The following is a 22,107-nucleotide window of genomic DNA, read 5'->3' as shown; positions in this document are numbered from 1 at the left end:
GAGGGCGGCGTCCAGGGTCTGACTGGAGGACAAAGGGCCGGGAGCGCGGGAGGGCGGCGCCCGGGAGCGGCCACACGTGCCCCGCCAACCGCTTTCCTCAGGCACTACTCGAGGGAAAACGGAGCCGACGCGCGGCGGAAGGGGCGGGGTCAGCGCGCGGCCGTGGGCGCCGGAGAGGGCGGGGCCGGCGCTGCTTGGTAGTGCGCGCGTCCCATTGGGCGGCGGGCAGAAGAGGGCGGAGCTTGGCGCCGCCGCGAGGCAAACCCCGCCCCCGGCCCCGCGGGGAGCGGCGGCGGCGGCGGCGGAGGCGGTGAGCGCGGGCGGCGCGGACGGCGCGGACGGCAGCGGTTGGCGGGCGGGTCCTCCGCCGTTGGGGCCGCTGCGGCCTCCTTGCCCGGGCTCGGGGCTCCGCGCTGGGGAACGCCGGGGGCCCGGTGAGCCCGCGGGATGCGTTCCTCGCTTCCACCGGGCGGGGGCTGAGGCGAGGAGGCCAGGCCTGGGGGGAGGGGCGGCCCCGGCCTAGAGACTCCTCTGGGACGCTCGGTCCCCGCCGCCATGGGCCCCCCACTCTGCCCGGACCTTCTTTCCCGCCCCTGGCGCCACGGACCCACCACTCTGCCCGGAGCCCCTTTCCCGTCCCTGCCTCCGTGGGCCCCTCACTTTGCCTGGACCCCCTTTCCTGTCCCTGCCTCCGTGGGCCCCTCCACTCCCGCCTGGACCCCGTCTCTTGCGTGGATCTCCTCCCCCATCCTTGCTGCCTGGATCCCCATCTCCTTACTTGGATCCCCCTCACGTCTGCCGTGAACCCCATCTCTTGCTTGGACCCCTATTTCCTTCCCTGGATTCCCCCCCAACCGTGAAATCCCCCATCCTTGCCACCTGGACCCTCCGCTCCACCTCCTCCGTGAGCCCTCATCCTTGCTCCCTGAGCCTTCCCACTTCTGCCGTGACCCCCTCTTCTGTTGTCCGAATCCCCCGTTCCTGCAAGCCACAACCCTCCCTCCGCCGTGAAATCCCTCTCTCTGCTGCCTGGACCCCAACTTCTGCTGCTGCTGTGATCCCCTCCTCTGTTGCTGGAAACGCCACCCCCACCTCTGCAGGGAACCCCCTCTTCCCTGCTGCGGGGACGCCCCCCTCCGTTGCTGCTAAATTCCACCCCCACCCCAAGCCTCCTTTTCATTTCTGTCAACAACCGAGCCAGCCCTTCCCATTGATGCTGTGAACGGTCTGCAGCTGTCCCTGTCCTTTCAGGGACATGGCAGCCAAAAGAGCAGTCGTTTTTCCGCTCTTAATTTTTTTTGTGCTGTGGTCAACTCTTAACTCCCCAAATTGGGGAGGGTTGTGAGCTTTGATTGTGTAAAATGCCTTTCCTGCCGAGGTCGGAGGCAGGTCTTCTGCACGGAGGTGATTTATTCAGGAGCCTCTTAAAAATAATCTAGACAGAACCTTTGGGAGGGGCTGTGCTGTATTTTATTTGTGAAAAAAAGGCAGGCGCCTCCCTGGGTACCGAGCCCCGTCGTTTCTGTTTTTCAGTCTGCTTTTTGGCATTGAGCATCTCAGTGCAAGATTGTGGAATTGAACCATCTACTTGAGGCTAAGCAGAGCTAACCTTTGCCCCCGAGGGCTGTATCTGCGTTAACATCGCCAGCAAACAGTTGTATAAACCACCGTGCAAATTTTGTTGCAGGGCACATCGGCGTCAGACCTGGGAGTACTTTGTGCCAAATCATTGCCACTTGCTACATGAGTGTAAATGATGGCGGATGCCAAGTATGTCCTCTGCCGATGGGAAAAGCGGTTATGGCCTGCAAAGGTGACAGCCATTATTCTGTAATTTCAGGAATTAGAAATGACTTTCGGGTGACAAGTAAAATCTTTATCAGGAGATACCTAGGATTTGCTTCAGTGAAATAATTGAGCCAGAACGGTTGGCACTGATTCTCGTTCCCCATTTAATGGGGTTTTGGTCTAGTGCTTCCAAGGTTACTCTTCCAGAAATGTCTTTTTTTTCACACTAAAAAGAAAAAAAGAATCAGCTATAAAAAGGCATGTGAGGCTGTAACTCAAGGAAAGATCTGGCAAGCAGCCCTGTGATAGTAAATTATCGTCGTGCTCAGGGATGCTTTCCAGCAATTCAATAGACAATGCTTAGCTGCAGTGCAAAAGCCCGGGTCCTTGTCTTTGTCTGCCACTGGCTTCTCATGCCTCAGTTTCCCCATCTGTGAAACAATGGGGATTGGACCAAATATCTGAAATCCCGTGGTTATAGGCCTTCAGGATTTCCTGTTACATTTGTACTAAATGTTGCCACTGTTTCTCACTATGTCATCTGTTTTAATAACAAGGATCTTCTTTTTTTTTTAAATAGGTTTTGGCCCGAACTGAGACTTCAACAAAAAATAAGAGAAAAAAGGAATATTTTCTAGATGTTCAAATCCTCTCCCTAGAGGAAAAGTTAAGTGTCGTGTTTTTTAAATACTGTTTTTTCCTGTGTAGATTTCTGATACTTCAATCCCTTACCACCCTAAAACAGTTGAAGCCCATTCTTAATGGGCTTATTCATCATTTATGTAATTCATTAATGCTCATAAAAACTTCACGAGAAAGCAACTAGTTTGATTTAATGTCAGTTTGGAAGCTGAAGATCTAAATGAGGCATTCTGTGAGATCTATGGAGAGATTGGTACAAACATCGAATACATGTAAATTATACTCAGGGTAGACCCTATTTGTCATTAAAATAGGGATATTTCCTTTTTTTTTTTTTTTTTTTGACTACCATGCCAGAAAAATAGGGATATTTCCTTCCCAGAGATCTGTGTGTCTTTTTTCAGAAACCTCTGTGACAGGCCCATCAATTTGGAAATATTTGGTTTTGGAGCCTGTCACTCTAAATTAGTCTTTAACATTCAAAAGGCAAATAACTGATTACCAGGCGGCACATTGTTCTGCTCCGTGAGTGTCAGGCACTGGGAAGGTGTAGATTGTCTAAAATGACGGGGATTCCGACGCCCCAGTCCTGTGTGATTGTGGCAAGGGCACGTTTGCCGTGAAAATTCCACGTTCTGAAGAGAGCAAGGAGACTGACCCTGCGTAGTCCGAGCCACTGGCTCCCCTGTTGGTCTTGTGGAGCTCCCCCTGCCCCGCTCCTTCCTGCCTGTGTCTTCAGAGCTGCCTCGGACGCAAGCTTGGTCCCCAGCTCACACTTTCCCTGCGGCTGGGAAGGTAATTGAATACTCGAGTTTAAAAGGAAAGCACATCCTTTTAAACTAAAACGCACCTGCTGGGCTGTAAACAGCTTTTAGTGACATTACCATCTACTCTGAAAATCTAACAAAGGAGTTATTTGTGCAGTTGAAAGTAGGATTTGCCTCATAAAAGTCACAATTTGAGTTCATTTTTACTTTTAAATCCAGCCAACCTTTTCTGTCTTAAAAGGGGGATCAAAAAAAAAAAAAAAAAACCACCAAAACATTTGTGAGGGTTCTTGCTGCCTCTAACCTCAGGCAGATGAATTCCTAGTTGGCTGTGACTTTTGGTTTAAGTAGAAGGTTGAGGAGGAAAATGAAATTAATTCTTTTGTTATCTAAAGGAAAACATGTTTGAAAATGTCTTGGCGGCGTTGGCTGGTGGTGTGTAACGCCAGTTCTGTCTCTGCAGAATTAAGGTGAAAAGCACCGAAGTTGAGATCCTAGAGAAGTCTCAAATTGAAGCCATTGCCTCCTCGTTAGGTAAGAGCGGATTTCTAGGCGGCCATTAGGTTTTCATCAAATAAGAGGTCGTTTGGGAGAATGTGAAGGCTCAGGTTTCTGGGTAAAAATTCACCCTGTTCACCATGTTTTTCTTCATACAAGGGAACGCGAATCCCCTGAGCTGAAGGAGAAGGAAAAATGGATCTGCTTTCTTAAACCTTTCCAGAATTTGCCCCTAGAACCACTCCTATTCTTGACGCCCAGAATGGTCAGTGGTGAGCATCAAGGTCATCTCATTACCTCCATGGCCTCCAGTATACAAGACGAGGAAGGACTTTGCTGCCTGGAGGGGGGAGGTTCTCCTTTTTCCTTTCCTCTTCCTATAGTAAGACTTCCCGTGGTTCTGTCGCTGCCTGGCCAGTCTGGTCTCAGCCCAAGGTTTGAGAAGCAGTGGGTTGTGTGTTTAAAATTCCAGAGCGGAGCCCAGGGGAGAGAACGGGTGGCCTGGCACTGAGGTTGGTGGCACCCATTGTTTGAGGCACTGTCTTGGTGGGCACGAGGCAGGTCGGAAGTGGAGCTCTCGGCTTCTTGTCCATCCGGGTGTGCTTTTTTCCAGTTCAGCACCCACCTCCTTTGCACGCTGTGGGTGAGAAAGGGTTTGCCTGAGCCCAGCCAGGGACTCATGCACACACGACAAGTGAGGAGCATTGGTGACTGCCTGCCCCCCAGCCACAGTTCCGCAAACCCAACGTGCCAGCCTGCCTTCTCTTCTCAAAGTGGGACTGTTTATCCCATTCGCAAATAATTGTTTCTCTTGTGAAAAGATGGACCGGAATTCCTTCAATGATGTTTATAAAATCAAGTCTGTTTTCCTGTGTCTTCTGAAAAACAGCTCTTGTTTAAAGCAGGCTCCATCTCTGCATCACTTAGGCAGGGCTGACCGTCATCTCGGATGGCGGCGTCCTTGTTGGTGCAGATTGTGTTGGGGGGCTGGTTGTCTGTGGGTGCCTTTAATATTCAACAGGGAAAATACTGTTTTGATTGAGGCATTATGCCCGCTGAGTTGTGATATTACATCTATCATCTTGTTCAAATAAATAGCGCTGTATCTGTATGTCGGAATGAATAAATAAAAGTACTGCAGCAGGGAGGTTGGGTTGGAAACCAGAGGCCCACGATGCTCTTTGCTGGCTTTGAAATGCCCTTGCAAAGAAGTATTGAAAATTTACCAGCCCACAATGAGCCTTTTAAATCTCCTGTTCCTTGCTACCACCAACCCTCGCACCAACCAAGAATATGTTGCCAGCAGAGTTCTTTATTTAGTTGGCATTGGTTTTTATTGACCCTGATTGAATTTGAAATTGTAAGGCTGAGAGAGGATTTGCAAAACATTTGAATCCAGTTTGCTCACAGTATTGTTTTGTAACTTGGAGGAATTTATCTTTTTAGCCAATCAGGTTAAGGTCAGTAAATTTGGTTTTTAAAAAAATGAAGCCTCGAATCCTGGAATGAATAGCTGTTGTTCTGTAGCCTCATCCCCTTTTTGGGAAAATGTAGGTGAGACATGTTAGTCCTCCCCTTCAGTGATTTAGGTATGAAACCAGCCGTCAGAATGAGACAAGCGGGCTTTTAAAGCGATGGCGTGACCACAGTGCCTGCCCAGTGAACGTAACCAGCATTGTGTATGTTCGGTCCTTGCAGCCTCGCAGAGTGAGGTTCCTGTGGCACCCCTGGAAGAACTGGCCTACAGACGGTCACTTCGCGTGGCTCTGGATGTTCTGAGCGAGGGGCCCATATGGAGTCAAGAAAGCTCCGCAGGGACAGGCAGAGCCGACCAGTCTCTGCGAGAGAAGCCCACGGAACACGTTTCCTCGCCCTGTGATTCCAGCTTCTCATCTCTTCCCCGTGGAGATGTGTTGGGCAGTTCCGGACCTCACAGGAGGAGGCAATGCGTGCAACAAAGCCTGTCAAGTTCGTTCACTTGTGAAAAGGACCCTGAGTGCAAAGCGGACCACAAGAAGGGGCTCAGGAAAAGTGAAAACCCAAGAGGCCTGTCGGTCCTCTCAGCTGGAGGTGGTGCTCAGGATGAGAGCGGGTCCAGAATCCACTGCAAAAATTGGACTCTTGCAAGTAAGAGGGGAAGAAACTCAGTGCAGAAGTCTAGCTTGTGCCGGAATGGATCTTCCCTTTCAGAGGGCGATGCAGAGAGAGACATGGGGAGCAAGGGAGGCAGCTGGGCAGCCCCGTCCTCGCCCTCCGGGGTCAGGGAGGACGATCCCTGTGCCAACGCTGAGGGACGCGACCCCGGTCTGCCGTTGGGCAGCCTCACTGTGCCCCCAGCCCCTGAGACCTCGGCCTCCTCAGAGCCCAGAGAACGCCCTGCGAAGAAGAGGCTGCGCCTGGATGGCAGCCAGAGGCCGCCTGCCGCGCAGCTGGAGCCCAGGGCAGCAGGAGACGCACCATCCCCCGGGCCGGAGCCCAGAGAGTCTATGACCCTGCGCAGCACCGCCAGGCTCGGCCCGCCTCCCTCCCACGCCTCTGTGGATGAAACCAGACGTCCTCCTTGCCCGGATTCCCAGAAGCTGGAGGAAGGTAAAAGTTTCTCTTGGAGGAGGAGAGCGTGGAGTGTGGAGTCCTGCCCCTCTGTAGCTAGACAGAGCCAGGCACGTGGGTGTTTTTGACCAGATCTTAATGAGATCGTTTCCAAAATAGACTTAGAGCAGAGACTTCCTCATTCCTTTTTGTCTCCCCACTGGGCTATAATTGCTTCAACTTCTAAATATTTGTCTTCTTATTTTTGTTTAGAAGGGAAGCGAGTTGAGTGAGTGGGGAGCCCATGGAGGGGCGGCAGGCCACGATTGTCTGCGACAGGGCTGGGAGCATTGTGGCTGTGCTGAGGCTGCAGCTCCGGCTGCACCCTCGAGGATTAACTCTTTTACAGAAGCAATAATGTGTTCCCATTAAATTGGGCAGGAATCTCAAAAGTGATTCACTCACTCAAAAGACTCCTGACTTTTTAAGAATTCTTGTGCAGATATATTTTTGTGTGGTTGCAGGCAAGCACTGTGACTTTTTCCCCTTTAACATTGTAGCATCCCTTATTTTTGAAATGCTAGTTCAGAAATCTTAATTAGGGCATGATCAAATGTCTGGAAATCTACTCGCTACAAACTTACTGTGTAGATATTTCAGTCTTTACTCTGAACTTCTTTCCTGAGGCCATCATCTCCTTAGCATGTTGAGGTTGCCACGCTCTGAAGACAAAGTGACCGCACCCCTGCCCTGCTCCATAGTCAGCTCCTGTCCTGGCCCCTTCCTGCATCTCCGCAGCCCTACCCTGTACCATAGTCAGCTCCTGTCCTGGCCCCCTCCCTGCGTATCCACTGAGCGCTTCAGATGTGAAGGGGCAGTGGGGCCGGGACAAAAGGGATTCCCACCCAGAGTGCTCACAGCTTCTGTGGCCGAGGAGGCTGCTGCTTATGGCCCGCCTTCCCTTCACCACAGGCCTCTCTCCCTCCCTCCCTCTTGCGTTTTTCTTTAAAATGTAGTTGAATAGAAGCACACTCTATTTGAATTTGGCAGTGTGGAGTTGTGTGTAGCACAGAACCTTTTCTTTATGCATCGGTGGTCATGTGTCATGAAATGTTTTCTTGGGATGAGTCATCAAGATAATACAATGACAATGAAAGTCTAATATCACGTTATTGGCAGACTGCCAGTCTTCCGAAGCGTCCATGGGGTCTAATTCCGTGCGTTCTGTCCTGGAGGAAGACGAGGAAGACGAGGAGCCACCAAGAGTCCTTTTATACCATGGTAAGAAATGACCACGGGGTGTGCCTACAGTCCTAACGGTGCACTCAAAAGCAGCGGCGGCGGGGCTCTGAGATCGGACCCCACATCCTCCACGAAAGGTCTCCTGCGAGTTCATTTCTCTCCCACTGAACCGAGACCTGGAAGGGACCTTCAGAAGTGCCACATTTTCAGTCCTCTATCTGAAGAATAACCTACACAAAGGGAAGAGGGACTCCTGGGAAGAGACGGCCCAGCCCTCCCTGTTAGAGCGTTACTCTTGTCACCTCAAGCCCTTGTCCTCCTGTCCCCTCGCTGACAATGAGGGACGGCCCAGTGAGCTGAGGGGCTGTGTTGCCATCGCTTGGGTGTGGCCACGTACTGTCTGGCGGCTTCCATGATGGCGTTTTGGGGGCCGTCCTGGGAGGCAGGGTCTTCAGCCCAAGGGGGAACTGCTCCCGCACCCCTCCTGTAAGTAGCTGCTGCACGAGAGGAAAACCTGCCTTAGGTGCTGCTGAGCATCTGTGTGGAAGGGACTAGAAACGAGAGACCCGAAGGTCTGAGCCAGCCATGGACAGAAAGTCAGCTTTGAGAACCGAGTCATGAGAACCAGCCCCCCTTTAGACTCGCCATGAATGTTCCTCTGAGCCGAGTCTTGTTTTTCTTTTCTTTAACCTTACAGTTTCAAAATAATTATAGATTCACAGGATGTTGCAAAAATAGTACAGGGAGGTGAGGGGGCTTCTTACCCGGGCTTCCCCACTGGCAGCATCCGTAAGATGCAGGATGCCGCCTGGCCAGAAAGCTGGTGCCTGTGCAGCCCTGGGAGCGCCATCCTGTGCACACTGGTGTGCCTGTGGCCTTGTTATGTTGTTTGTCCACACTGTTTGAGTGCTTTTCCTTCATTGAAAGGGCTTCATTGCAGTTTCACATTTTCCCTTTTTTTTGTCTAATGCTAATAGTCAGACCTTTTAACAGTTTTCCACATGCTCTTCTGACCCTTTTCCTCTGGAATGAGCAGTCACCACTCACCAAACCCTGGCCATCCATTGGGTGCCCGTCTGGGTGGTCCCAGGACCGCAGGTGCCGTGGGGCACGCGTCGGGACTTCCAGGAAATCATTTCTGCAGGATCAGTTCGCACACAGAAAGAACACAGTGCCCTTGGGAAGGGCCCCTTCCGACCACGCTGCCCCACTGGGGTCGGCTCACCAGGACGTCGTCGAGCCTGGTGCTGCCTGCCTTCTGCCTGCAGTGGGAACTGGGTGTTGCTCCCGTTTGGTTTTGTTTCCTACCTGTCAGGCTGGGCATCTTTCTGAGGGTTCCCTGACCGGCCTTTGAATTGGTTGCTTGTCCACGTGGGCCTGGAAGTTTCTCTTAAAGACGAAATGCCCCTCACCGGGGAAACGAGCTGTGCACGTTCACAGCAGGCACTCACCCCCGTCGGCCTCCCTTCTCCTCTGGTCATATAACGGCTACTTTACAGGCCTTTGGATTTTGGTCTGTGTTTGTGTACCACGGCACTTCCTTCCACCTTCCACAGTGTGGCCAGACACAGGCTGTGCGTCTAACGACAGACTGTTTCCAGTAGTTTTTCTGATACTTTAGTTTTAAAATTTTAAATAATTCACTCTTTTTTGACATTGAAAATAATTCATTTGTACGTAGTTTTCTGGTTATGACTTAAATAATTTTCCCATTTTTGATCGTAGTTTCTCAGAATCCTCTCTAGAATCTCAGTCCTTGTGTTTGGGTCTTCTTCGCAGACCATTATCTCACGTCTGTTTTGTGCCACACTCTCTTTAAAAGTGCCTCCCTGTGGAGTTATTTTAGAGTTATGGAAGTTGTGCACACGTAGGACAGAGCCCCTGCCGCCCGTCATGCGCCGCTCCCGTCCCGAGGGTGCGTTTGTCACAGCTGAGAACCTGGTGCAGCCCCACACTCAGCTGCTGTGGTTTTACTGTCTCATCGACGCTGGTTAGACTCCAGTAGTGTGGGGAATGTGAATCTGCCTTTCAGAGTCTCCTCATCTTTTAAGCGAATGACATAAAGTCAGGTTTCAACAATATTGCGCTAACTGTGTTTTCTCAGGCTGTTACATCCCGTGCTTAATATGGATTTGACTTGTCTATTCCTTTTTTTGTTTTTCTTTTTTCTTTAATTCTAGAACCACGTTCGTTTGAAGTAGGAATGCTAGTCTGGCTTAAATATAAAAAATACCCCGTCTGGCCAGCAGTGGTAAGAACAGCTTCCTCCGTCTTCTAAGATGTAGTTATTTAAATTTCATGAATTTTTATGCCACCCATCTTCAGTTCTTGATAATTTGACCTGGATAAATGTTTTCATTATTTTGTTTTTCCTGGGAAAAGTTGGTGGTTTATACAAAAGACTTCAGGAGATGCCTGTACCTAAATTAAGAAATGGTGTTAAGTTTATAGGGCAGATTTTCACCAAGCAGGCTTAGAAAGACCTGCTCAAAAAAAATATTTGTGGCCGGGTGCAGTGGTTCACGCCTGTAATCCCAGCACTTTGAGAGGCCGAGGTGGGTGGATCACCTGAGGTCAGGAGTTTGAGACCAGCCTGGCCAACACAGTGAAACCCTGTCTCTGCTAAAAATACAAAAAAATTAGCCTGGCGTGGTGGTGTGCGCCTGTAATCCCAGCTACTTGGGAGGCTGAGGCAGGAAAATCGCTTGAACCTGGGAATTGGAGGTTGCAGTGAGCCAAGATCGTGCCACTGCACTCCAGCCTGGGCGACAGAGCGAGACTCCATCTCGGGGGAAGAAAAAGAAAAAAAAAAATTGTGATTTGCTCGTTTTAATTGTGCATTTTACCCCGTTTTCCCCCATTAGAGCTCATTAATTTGGATTTTGTGGTGGGGTTGGTTGCATGCATACAAACAGGAGTTTGAAATCCTGTCCAAGTTCCCGGTGTGGGTGATGCGTTCAAGCCGGGGCAGATTCTCTGCTTCCGTCTCTGCAGGCCTGGAAGTTGCAGGTCATTAGTTGATTGTTGTCCTGGGCACAGGTGCTGTCCTGGCCTTCACCTCTTCTTCATATTTTATCCCTTTTTTCCCTTTATCCTCCTAAGAGACAATGATATTTAAATCCAAAAGGCGCTTGCTTTGCAGTAATCCGGAGACACTTTTGTTTCTGTAATGACTGACCTCATCCGAGTCACCCAGGCTCCTTGCATGTGACTCATTATGGTTCCGGGAAACCTGGGATTGTCTCTGTGTGCTGTTTGCTGGGGAGGTTCAACACATTTATGGCCTAGTTGGGCTCCTCTTATCGCCTGCTGGCCTGCAGTGATGGAGGCAGGGCTTCTGGGCCCTCTGCCTTCCCTTGGCACTGGCTTCCCCTCCCGCACCTTGCTAGTCTTCTCTTGTTTTTATCAGTTTCTGGGGTCCCTGCTGGGTTAACAGGTCACTGATGTGACAGGTTCCTGGGGCATAAGAACAGGCAGCATCCCTGAGAGTGCAGGGTGGAAGGGCCACCGGAGGCGCTGGTCGCTGGCGCTCCTTGCTGCCTTCTCACGGTGGCCCCGGGAGGCCAGGACTGGGGAGGTTGGGGGGAGGTGGCAGCGCAGCGCCGTCCCTGCCCCTCCCCATGTGGCCGGGGCTTGTTCCCGAGCCCTTCTGCATTTCCTCCACTCCCCCAGAGCGTGAGGAGGACAAACCTGCCCCCCAAGCCGCTGGAGAATCTCAGGACGCTTATTTAAAGAGGCAGCTGGCAGCGGTAGCTGTGGCTCTTTTTATTCAAAAACCCAAACAAAACTGGCTGATTCTGCTCTGCTGGGAAAGCGTTGAAGTGATGTGTGTGGCAGAGCGTGGGGCCGTTTCTTAACGCCCCTGATGGGGGACTTTGCTGGGGTGCCCCAGAGCTGGGGCAACGCCTGTTAGATGTATCATGTGATGTCAGCCACGATCTCTCTTTTGACGTTTTATTTTCTTGGATTTGCAAACAGGTCAAAAGCGTCAGGCAGAGAGATAAGAAAGCAAGTGTGCTCTACATCGAAGGACACATGAACCCGAAAAGAAAAGGGTAACCCACTGTTCTTGGTTTCCGTGAGTGGGCCCGGGTGGCAGGCTGGCCGCTCTCATTGCAGGCGTGGGGACAGGGGCAGAGGGGAGACGCCGGCACGAGTCCAGGCCTGGGCAGGGCTGACGGGATCTCACTGGAGGCATGTCCTTCTCGTGACCTCTCCCTCGCTGGGAAGGGTGAGTCCCACAAAGGCTGTGTGTGAAGGATCTGGTCAAACACTGCAGTTTTCACAACCTGATTTGCTGGCTTTGAAAGGCAGCCCAACCAGACACTCCCTGTGGCCCTGTTTCCCACGAACTAGCAGAATGTCCACGCAGGTGTGCAGACAGCGTCCTGCATCCACCTGAGTTTGCCCCTGGGTTACGTGGTGGTTCCTTAGTCATGGGACGGAAACACACGTGGATGGATCAGCCGGCCGAAAGCAGCCTTTAAAACCGTCGCACTGCACATCCCCAAGTCAGACGCGCAGAACCGGTGTCATCTGGTGCTTCTGTGCTGCCCCCGAGAGGTGGGAGGTGTGGAGTGGAGACCCAGACCCCAGAGTCAGCCTGGCCTGGCAGGGCCCAGTCAGTGTTGCTGAAGTCACTGGGCCCACCATGGTGCGTTGGGGGCTTCTTGGCAGCTGGGGAAACGGTCACCTTCCGTAAATAAGCTGGGGCTGGTGGGGCCTCCAGTGGCCTCCACTGATCTTAATCAGGCAGGGAAAGGTTTTTAGCTTATTAGAGGAAGTTCATTTTTGTTAACTTTTCCCTCTCTCTGCTTCAAGTTTCACAGTGTCTCTTAAAAGTTTAAAGCACTTTGATTGTAAAGAGAAACAGACACTTCTGGTAGGTGGATTATGTTGTGTGCTTGTTTTAAATGGTTTACTTTGTGATTAGTAAATGTGTCCTCTGTGTGTAGCTCTTGAAATCCTGGCTGCGGTGCATGCGTGTGAATGATTGTGGGAAGTAACAGAGCCGGGCTGCACTCTGGCCGTTAGAGTTAGATCACGGGCTCAGTCACTGCACTGAATTCTCACGACTGTCCTGGGAAGTTGTGGCCCCATTTCCCCGCTTTACAGGTAAGGAAGCTGGGACTCTGGCGAGGACAGTTTGCCCAGGGCCACCAGGCAAGGCTGCAGCAGAGAGCCCCTGCGCAAGGCCACCGCCTTCCCCGGCCGACTGTCTCAGTCCACCCGACGGCACGGGGGGCCTCGGTAGCCAGCTCCTTGCGGCCGGGGGCATCCCTAGCTCAGCATCGGGAGCCCTGTGGGCCTCGAGTGCCACCTGTGAGCCTGGCTGATACCACGGCAGACAGCTTGCTGCGGAGCGGCTTCCCGCTCCCTGGATCTGCAGCCAGCTTTCATCACGTGCTGTCGATGAACTGCAAGGGGTTTGTCTAACTCAGAAATGTCTGTTTTCCCTCTAGAAATACTCATTTTGTTGTAGCGACTTTCAGCACCAACACGTCAACTCAGTGCAGTTATTTTTACTCCTCTGGAAAAAAAGAAAATGTGGTGGGTCTTTTCCACTCTCAGGGATCTGAGTTACTTTCTTTTCCTTCTTTCTTTTTTTTTTTTTGAGACAGAGTCTCATTCTGTCGCCTAGGCTGGAGTGCAGTGGTGTGATCTTGGCTCACTGCAACCTCTGCCTCCTGGGTTCAAGCGATTCTGCTGCCTCAGCCTTACGAGTAGCTGGGACTACAGGCATTCACCACCACACCCCCTAATTTTTGTATTTTTAGTAGAGACGGGGTTTCATCATATTGGCCAGGCTGGTCTTGAACTCCTGACCTCATGATCCGCCTGCCTCGGCCTCTCAAAGTGCTGGGATTACAGGCGTGAGCCACCGTGCCCGGCCGGATCTGAGTTCCTTTCTCAAAATGGATGAAGGTGTGGGGTGAGGAGGACAGCAGGAAGCATGCCTTAAATGTAGAAGGGCTGCTGTTTATATAAAACACCCTGGGTCCTGAGAGTGCACTTGCGTCTGCTCGTGAGTCAGGTGTGTGGGGCTCCCGAAGCCCACTCGATTCAGTGGCAGTCACTGTGGCATCCGAGGGATGATGTTGGGGAGGCCGTGCTTTAGGAAAGTGCAGGGGCTGCTGGGCCGGCAGAGAGCGGCGTCCACCTGGCCCTGGGGTGTTCTGATGGGGTGCCCCCGGTGGCCCTCGGCTCCAGAGCCTTCCCTGGGTCGTTGTGTGATGGTCGTGGCTTTGTGGCATCTTTGGGGCTGCTGTGTCCTTTTCTGAGGACCCACCCTGCTGCCAGCCCAGGTGGTGGCCTGCGCTGTTAGCGCAGCCCAGGTGGTGGCCTAGCCTGGCTGCAGTCAACAGCTCCCAACAAAAACGGCTGTTAGAGCAGCTTATTTCCAGGACATCACGTCCCGTCATGTGGCACAGTGGCCACGTGGGAGGTGTTTCCACCATTGATGCGTTCAGATTGGCCCAAGCCGTCGGGTCCCCTGTGCCCATCATTTGAGCAGCTCGGCCCAGACCTGTGCCTGGTGGATTTCCCGTTTCCCAGGGGATCCCTGCCTGAGGTGTCTGCCCCTTTGTCAGGGAGGATCAGAGGTGTGGGCTGGAGGGTGGGGAGCCTGGACACCTGGCTGGTCCCTGGGCTCTGCGTGGCTTCTGAACCCGGGGTGCTTGGCACTGCCTCCCACTGACGCCTGTCGCCCGGGTCTCGTTGTAGAACCAAGCCAGGGAGGACTTTGACCAGGCCATTGGTTGGTGCGTCTCCCTCATCACTGACTACAGGGTCCGGTTAGGTATGCAGGCTGCTGGGGGGGGGTGGAGCCGGGCAGCAGGCATCCGGCCTCCTCTGAGGACCCCTTGGGGGGGTTGGGCTGGAGCTGCCTGAAGGCGGAGCATATGTTCCCGGCCCTGGGACATTCCCTGGGGGTGGGCTGGGGTTCTGGCCTCGCCTGATTATTTCCTAAACAGAGATACTGGGCCGGCTCCTGGCACACACTTCCCGGGACTCCTCGTAGGGCTACAGAGTGCTCTCTCCCCTCCACCCCCTGCAGGCTGCGGGTCTTTTGCTGGCTCTTTCCTGGAATATTACGCGGCTGATATAAGTAAGTCTACAGGCACATCTTGGAAAGTGTAGTCCGCCTTTTAGTCCTTTAGAAAAAGCAGTCTTCTATGTCTAGAGCTGTGGAAGGGGACGTTGGGGTCAAGGTACTGTCCATAGCCACACAGCATTGTGCAACCCCTATGAGGTTTTGACCCCTGAGGCTCCCTGGGACCTCAGGCTGCTGGTGTCCACTGGCGCAGCTTCCCCAGCCTGCCCTGGGGTCCTCGTCCCATGGGCCACACCCACCCTGTCCCCGCTGTGGCTGGTGGCTGCACACATCAGCTATTGTTAGGAATGTAGGCCAGGTATGGAGGCTCACACCTGTAACCTCAGCACTTTGGGAGGCTGAAGCAAGAGGATTGCTTGAGGCCAGGAATTCAAGACTAGCCTGGGCAACAGAGCAAGACCCTGTCTCCACAAAAAAAATAGAAAAAAATGAGCTAGGCATGTGGCATGCGCGCCTGCAGCCCCAGCTACTTTGGAGGCAGAGGCGAGAGAATGGCTTCAGCCCGAGAGTTCAAGGCGGTGGTGACCTGTGTCTCTGCCCTGCTGCACTCCTGCCTGAGTGACAGAGCAAGACCTTGTCTCAAAAAAGAATGTGTCGTCGGCCAGGTGCGGTGGCTCACGCCTGTAATCCCAGCACTTTGGGAGGCCGAGACGGGCGGATCACAAGGTCAAGAGATCGAGACCATCCTGGCTAACCTGGTGAAACCCCGTCTCTACTAAAAAAAAATACAGAAAAACTTAGCCGGGCGCGGTGGCGGCGCCTGTAGTCCCCAGCTACTCGGGAGGCTGAGGCAGGAGAATGGCGTGAACCCGGGAGGCAGAGCTTGCAGTGAGCTGAGATCCGGCCACTGCGCTCCAGTCTGGGCGACAGAGCGAGACTCCGTCTCAAAAAAAAAAAAAAAACGTGTCATGGACACCAGGATGTTTGGCCACCACTTCATTGTCGATCCAGCATTTTCCGTTATCGACAGTAGTGGGGTTTTCCATGCCTCCCAGTTGGTAGAGGAGTGGACGTGGCTGAATTGATTCTTCTTGGGCAGTGCTATACAGGTAGGCACTTTGCTCTGCTCTAAGGGTTCAACCTGGTTGCAGGGCCCAGTGAGGGGAGAAGGGCCAGGGGTCCCAGCAGAGGAAGTGTCTTTAGGAGCATGAACACTCCACTCCTATGCTGACACGGAGCTCGAGCACTAGGGTCTGCCCTCACCCCTGCCGTGTCGCAACCTTCCATCGGCCCTGACCCACTTCCGCCCGAGGAAGGCAGCCCACGCACTGGTCCCGTGACAGGTGCTTCCTTTGCAGGCTATCCTGTCCGAAAATCCATCCAGCAGGATCGCCTGGGGACCAGGTTTCCTCAACTGAGCAAGGGGAGCCCTGAGGAGCCGGTGGTGGGACGCCCCCTGGGGCAGAGGCAGCCCTGCCGGAAAGTGCTCCCCGACCGCTCGCGGGCCGCCCGGGACCGGGCCAACCAGAAGCTGGTGGAGTACATCGTGAAGGCCAAGGGCGCGGAGAGCCACCTGCGGGCCATCCTGAAGAGCAGGAAGCCGTCTCGCTGGCTGCAGACCTTCCTGAGCTCCAGCCAGTATGTGACCTGCGTGGAGACCTACCTGGAGGACGAGGGGCAGCTGGACCTGGTGGTGAAGTACCTGCAGGGCGTCTACCAGGAGGTGGGCGCCAAGGTGCTCCGGCGCACCAACGGTGACCGGATCCGCTTCATTCTGGACGTGCTTCTGCCCGAGGTGAGCCGCAGACTGGTGTGTCGTGTGGGCAGGGAGGAGCCTATGCTGGGATTTTCCAACACTCTGCACGAGGAGGCCGTGGAGGCCTCGTGTGTTTACATCCCATCAGTGCTGGGAAATGTGAGCGCGTGCACTTGACCCCTGTGCAGAGACAGAGCCGCTTGGAAGCTGTCCTAAGCTGTCAGCACCAGGGGGTGCGAACTCCCTCCCCACCGTGGGCGCACAGATGCTCCCCGGCCTGGGTGGGTCAGTCCTGGGAAACCCACAGTGAGTTGGAAATTCCCAAGTCAGAATCACATTTAGTACCCAGGTAAACCCATTGTAAGTTGAAAAATTGTGAGTCGGTTATGCATCTGATACTCTGATAAACCCATGGTAAGTTAAATAAAACAGAAATTAGACTGTGATTTTGAACTTCAGCTGCGGATTTGGTGCTTGGTGAGGAGCAAATACAGATTGTTGTTTTTTTTTTTTTTTTTTTGAGACGGAGTCTTGCTCTATCGCCCAGGCTGGAGAGTGCAGTGGCGCAATCTCGGCTCACTGCAAGCTCCGCCTCCCGGGTTCACGCCATTCTCCTGCCTCAGCCTCCCGGGTAGCTGGGACTACAGGCGCCCGCCACTGCGCCCGGCTAATTTTTTTCTATTTTTTAGTAGAGACGGGGTTTCACCATGGTCTCGATCTCCTGACCTTGTGATCCGCCCGCCTCGGCCTCCCAAAGTGCTGGGATTACAGGCATGAGCCACCGCGCCCGGCCATACAGATTGTTTTGAAGTTTGTATCTGAAATTTCAGAGAGGACATTGCTGGGCATATATGTACATCTGTGGGAAAAAAACATACTCAAAACTATTCATAACTATGGGAATTTTCAAATAGACCCCAAAAGAAAATAACATAATGAACGCTTAATGTGCCCATAACCTGCCTAGAATTATTTTTTGGAGCATAAAAACCCTCAAGCCTTTTTTTTTTTGGAGAAGGAGTCTTGCTCTGTCGCCCAGGCTGGAGTGCAGTGGGGTGATCTTGGCTCATTGCAAGCTCCACCTCCTGGGTTCACGCCATTCTCCTGCCTCAGCCTCCTGAGTAGCTGAGACTACAGTACAGGCGCCTACCACCATGCCTGGCTAATTTTTGTATTTTCAGTAGAGACGGGGTTTCACTGTGTCAGCCGGGATGGTCTTGATCTCCTGACCTCGTGATTCACCCGCCTTGGCCTCCCAAAGTGCTGGGATTACAGGCGTGAGCCACCGTGCCTGGCCACATTTTTTTTTTTTTTTAAACCCATAAATACTTTAGTGTGTATCTCTAAAAGGAGGGTGATTCTGCCCCCTGGGGGACATTGGCAGTGTCTGGGGACATTTGTGCTTGTCACAGCTAGGAGTGCTTCTGGCATGGAGTGGGTTGGGGCAGGGCTGCTGCTCAGCACCCTGCAGTGCCCAGGACGACCCCACCCCAGAGAACAGTCTGGCCCCAATGTCCAGAGGGCCGAGTGGGAGAGACTCTGCTCTGAACCAAATGGACTCTGTTAAAAATGTGTTTACCATAATCATAATACTAAAACATAGGGATGATTCCTTAGTGTCAGGTATGTATTGTATATTCAGGATATTCCTTTTTTTTTTTTGACAATAAACTTAAGGCTGGGCGTGGTGGCTCGTGTCTGTAATTCTAGCACTTTGGGAGGCTGAGGCAGGCGGATCATGAGGCCAGGAGCTGAGACCAGCCTGGCCAATATGGTGAAACCCCATTTCTGCTAAAAGTACAAAAATTAGCTGGGCGTGGTGGCGAATGCCTATAATCCCAGCTACTCGGGAGGCTGAGGCAGGAGAATCACTTGAACCTGGGAGGCGGAGGTTGCAGTGAGTTGAGATTGTGCCACTGCACTCCAACCTGGGTGACGGGGCAAGACTGTCCCAGAAAAAACAACAACAACAAAAAAAACTTAAAATTTTTCAGAAATGCACTTGTGAGTTTGGGTCTTGCCTTTTATTCTGTGCTTTTAGTGATCTGAGCTATTGTTTCTAGTCCAAAAGATAACACTAATTAGGAAACATCATTACAAGCCAGGGGTTCATGGACTAGGTTCATACCTTCTGAACCATGAGCTAGACCTTGTCTGGAGGGCGGGACCTGGTGACTCGGGCTTCCTGAGGCCCTCTCAGCCGCGGGCCACATGGGGCTGGTTGGGCAGTGCCGGCTGCTGCTGAGCCTCGTGCCCTCTCACAGGCTATCATCTGTGCAATCTCTGCAGTGGACGAGGTGGACTACAAGACGGCCGAGGAGAAGTACATCAAGGGGCCTTCGCTGAGCTACCGGTAGGCTGCTCCCGGCGCTCTCTCCAGCCACTAGCATCTCTGCCTTGCAGGTTGTGTTTCTACGAGCAGTTTGACTCCAGGTGCCGCAGCCCCTCCCCCTCATGAGGCGGTCCAGGTGCTGGGCGGTGAGCTGATTACACATGCTGAACCCGCCCTGCGGATCACTCCTGCCCTCCAGGAAGGCTGGGCCCGGGTCTCCCAGCTGGTCGCTGTGGGCAGCACGGTGCCACGGGCGCGTGCCTGGGCCATGTCTGTTCTTAATCTCTTTTTGCAAGGGTTGATGTTTGCTTTTTGAACTTTCCTCCCCTCTTTCTGCAGCCCCATGGCTGTGTGAGAAGTACAGCGAGATTAAGCAGCAGCAGGGCCCGGTGCTTTCCAGCAGCCAGAAGAATGCTGTGATCAAGATGTTTCTCTCACATCCGTGTGCTTAGCCGCCCTTGGATGTTTGGCCCCCAGAGCGCCTAATCCTGTCTCTGGGCATGCGGCCAGGCCTTGCTGGGAGCCAGGCGGGGCCCACGGGGCAGTGACAGGCTGAAGACTCAACTAGAGTCAAGGACAGGGTCTCTGGCCAGGGCAACTTGCGCAGCCACCGACGTCTCCTGGTCCCGCAGTCACAGGAGACTCGTGGTGAAGACACTGAACTCCCTCCCCAGCCCCGTGTCCTCCCTGGGCAGGGCAGGAGGAGCTGCTGGAGTGGCCAGGGAGGAGGAGGTGTGGGGCCTCGGTGGCTTTGGCAGGCCAGCCCCGCAGAGCTGCCCAAAGGTGGAATTTGGCCTTGTTTAGGGAGTGTTGGTCCGGCTGGCTTACCAAAACAGGAAAGGTCTTTGGATGCAGACACTGGGTGTTTTCCTGCTGGATCTTCATGGTCCCCTCGTCGTGCTTGCCGTAAGAATAAGTGAGGTCCGGGGAAGTAAGGTCAGAGCCAGCACACCTGGACTCAGCCTCCTGGTTTGTCCTCTCCCTCCGTCTCAGAAGCCTCTTCACCGCTCCACTCCCATCTGTGGAAATCTTCCATCCTCCTGATTTTTTTTTTCCGAGTCTGGGTTGCCGACATCAATACCCGTTAGGAGTTCATCACGGCTTCTAGTTACCATCAAAACCTCCAGCCAACTGTGAGAAACGGTGCTGGTGCTGTGATGGCGAAGTTGGTTGGGTTGAATACACAGGCCATGATTTTATCGTGCCGGGGACATGGTCAAAGTAAGGCCAGTGAGCAGCATCGCATTTGACCTTTGGCCTCAGTGGAGGCTTGGGTCACACACTGGGTGTCCTGGGACCCAGTCTCCGCCCCCTGCACGGCGTTTCCCAGGCCCTCTTGTCCTTTTAGAGTTGCACCATGAGCCGCTCTGCACTCTTCCCAAGGCTGTCCTTCTCACGCCTGCCTTTCTCTGGCGCTGGCGCTGGCGTGCTCTCCCCTATTTCCAGGTCTGCTGGGGCGCACATCAGAGCCAGCAGCTCTTGTTGATGTCTTTTGATCTGGGGCAGCCCTGTTCCTGAGAGGGGTTGCTAGCTAAGCAATTGTTATAATTTTCCTTTACAGGGAGGTCATTTAGTAAGGACAATTTGGCATCTCATACTCTTTCGCAAAAAATTATTTTTAGCCAGTCACAGTGGCTCATGTCTGTAATCCCAGCACTTTGAGAGGCTAAGGTGGGAGGATCGCTTGAGCCCAGGAGTTTGAGGCTGCAGCGAGCCACCATGCCACTGCATCCTAGCCGGGGTGACAGAGCGACACCCTGTCTCTAAAAATAAATATCATTTTAAAACATTGTTCAGGCCGGGTGTGGTGGCTCATGCCCATAATCCCAGCACTCTGGGAGGCTGAGGTGGGTGGATCATGAGGTCAGGAGTTCGAGACCAGCCTGGCGAACATGGTGAAACCCTGTCTCTACTGAAAAAAAGAAAAAAAGCCAGGCATGGTGGTGCGCACATGTAGTCAGTCCCAGCTACTCGGGTTGCTGAGGCAGGGGAATCGCTTGAACCAGGGAGGTGGAGGTTGCAGTGAGCCAAGATTGTGCTGCCACATTCCAGCCTGGCAATAGAGCGAGACTCCGTCTCAAAAAAAAAAAAAAAAAAAATTACACATAGCATAAAAGTTACCGTCCTACCCTTTTTCAGTGTACGGTTCGATGGCGGTGAGCACATTTATACTGCTGTGTAGCCGGCAGCACTGCTCATCTCAGAACTTCATCTTTCCAAACTGCAGCTCTGTCCCCATCAAACAACTGCCGTCTCGTGTATATATACATACAGACACCCCCACACACACACATATATATTTCTTTTTTTTTTTTTTTTGAGACGAAGTCTTGCTCTGTCACCCAGGCTGGAGTGCAGTGGCGTGATCTCAGCTCACTGCAACCTCTGCAACCCCCAACCCCTGGGTTCAAGTGGTTGTCCTGATGCAGCCTCCGGAGTGGCTGGGATTACAGGTGCCTGCCACCACGACCTGCTAATTTTCGTATTTTTAGTAGAGGCAGCATTTCACCATCTAGGCCAGGCTGGTCTTGAACTCCTGACCTTGTGATCCACCCGCCTTGGCCTCCCAAAGTGCTGGGATTACAGGTATGAGCCACTGCGCCCGGCCTCTCTGTCATGTTCTTTTTTTTTTTCTCTTTTTTTGAGACAGAGTCTTGCTCTGTCACCCAGGCTGGAGTACAATGGTGTGATCTTGGCTCACTGCAACCTCCGCCTCCCGGGTTCAAGCGACTCTCCTGCCTCAGCCTCCTAAGTAGCTGGGATTACAGACATGTGCCACCACGCCCGGTTTTTTGTTTTGTTTTGTTTTTCGTATTTTTAGTAGAGACGGGGTTTCACAGTGTTAGCCAGAATGGTCTCGAACTCCTGACCTTGTGATCCACCCGCCTCGACCTCCCAAAGTGCTGAGATAACAGGAGAGTGACCACACCCAGCCCTCTCATATTCTTTAACACACAATGATGAATTACTAAAATGAAGACTCTTGTTTTCTGAAGGGAAAAAGAAATATTTGACAACCAGCTCCTTGAAGAGCGGAAACGGCGCCGTTGGTGATGGAGCAGCCGGCTGTGCTGTCAGCGGGCCTGGCGGTGGGAGCGCCTCCAGTATGCATGAGCGTGTCTGAAGATGGGGGGCTCAGGGGCACATTTGCGTTTGGGCCTGTCTGTGCATTCTGCATGGCTGTCCTGATTTCCATACTTCTGGAGAACCCATTTTGTTAACATTGAAAGCCAGTTCTCTTTCCCTGGCAATTTTTTTTCATTTTATTTTTGACATTGTTTTCAAGACACCGTTCCGGAAAGGCTTTTGAAAGGACAGAAGCGTGTTCGCTGTGCGTCAGTACTCGTGACTGTGCTATGGTTTCTCGCGACGTACACGTTGATCTTGTCTGTGGCATCTGATATTAAACGGGAGGTTTTAAGCATCTGCCGTGATGATGGAGCTTCAGAAGCGGGAATAGTTCTTCCGGGTTTGCCGTTTGGTCTGTTTCCCCCTCGTG

General features: G+C 52.8%; 1 protein-coding gene across 8 annotated transcripts; it reads left to right on the top strand.

Moving 5' to 3' along the window:
* Positions 1-222: 222 nt before the first annotated feature.
* PWWP3A (PWWP domain containing 3A, DNA repair factor) lies at positions 223-22,032 on the top strand. 8 transcript variants are annotated; one of them, XM_037994332.2, is made up of 15 exons: positions 261-434; positions 1,688-1,813; positions 2,369-2,454; positions 3,661-3,731; positions 3,855-3,967; positions 5,394-6,284; positions 7,404-7,505; positions 9,647-9,717; positions 11,445-11,521; positions 12,288-12,348; positions 14,190-14,265; positions 14,524-14,574; positions 15,879-16,315; positions 18,541-18,629; positions 21,605-22,032. In XM_037994332.2, exons 5-15 carry the CDS (start codon positions 3,958-3,960, stop codon positions 21,660-21,662), a joined length of 1,923 nt encoding a protein of 640 aa, XP_037850260.2. In that variant the 5' UTR covers positions 261-434; positions 1,688-1,813; positions 2,369-2,454; positions 3,661-3,731; positions 3,855-3,957; the 3' UTR covers positions 21,663-22,032. The 8 variants fall into 7 exon arrangements, 6 of the variants coding, with proteins under 6 accessions (XP_007992786.3, XP_037850260.2, XP_007992785.3 ...); XM_007994595.3 differs by lacking the exon at positions 3,855-3,967 and having other exon boundaries at positions 223-310; XM_007994594.3 differs by lacking the exon at positions 3,855-3,967.
* The last annotated feature ends 75 nt before the right edge of the window (positions 22,033-22,107 follow it).

This window comes from Chlorocebus sabaeus, chromosome 6 (assembly GCF_047675955.1).
Source record: "Chlorocebus sabaeus isolate Y175 chromosome 6, mChlSab1.0.hap1, whole genome shotgun sequence".
In the NCBI taxonomy this organism is placed as follows: Eukaryota; Metazoa; Chordata; class Mammalia; order Primates; family Cercopithecidae; genus Chlorocebus; species Chlorocebus sabaeus.
This window is presented reverse-complemented; position numbering and strand designations above follow the sequence as displayed.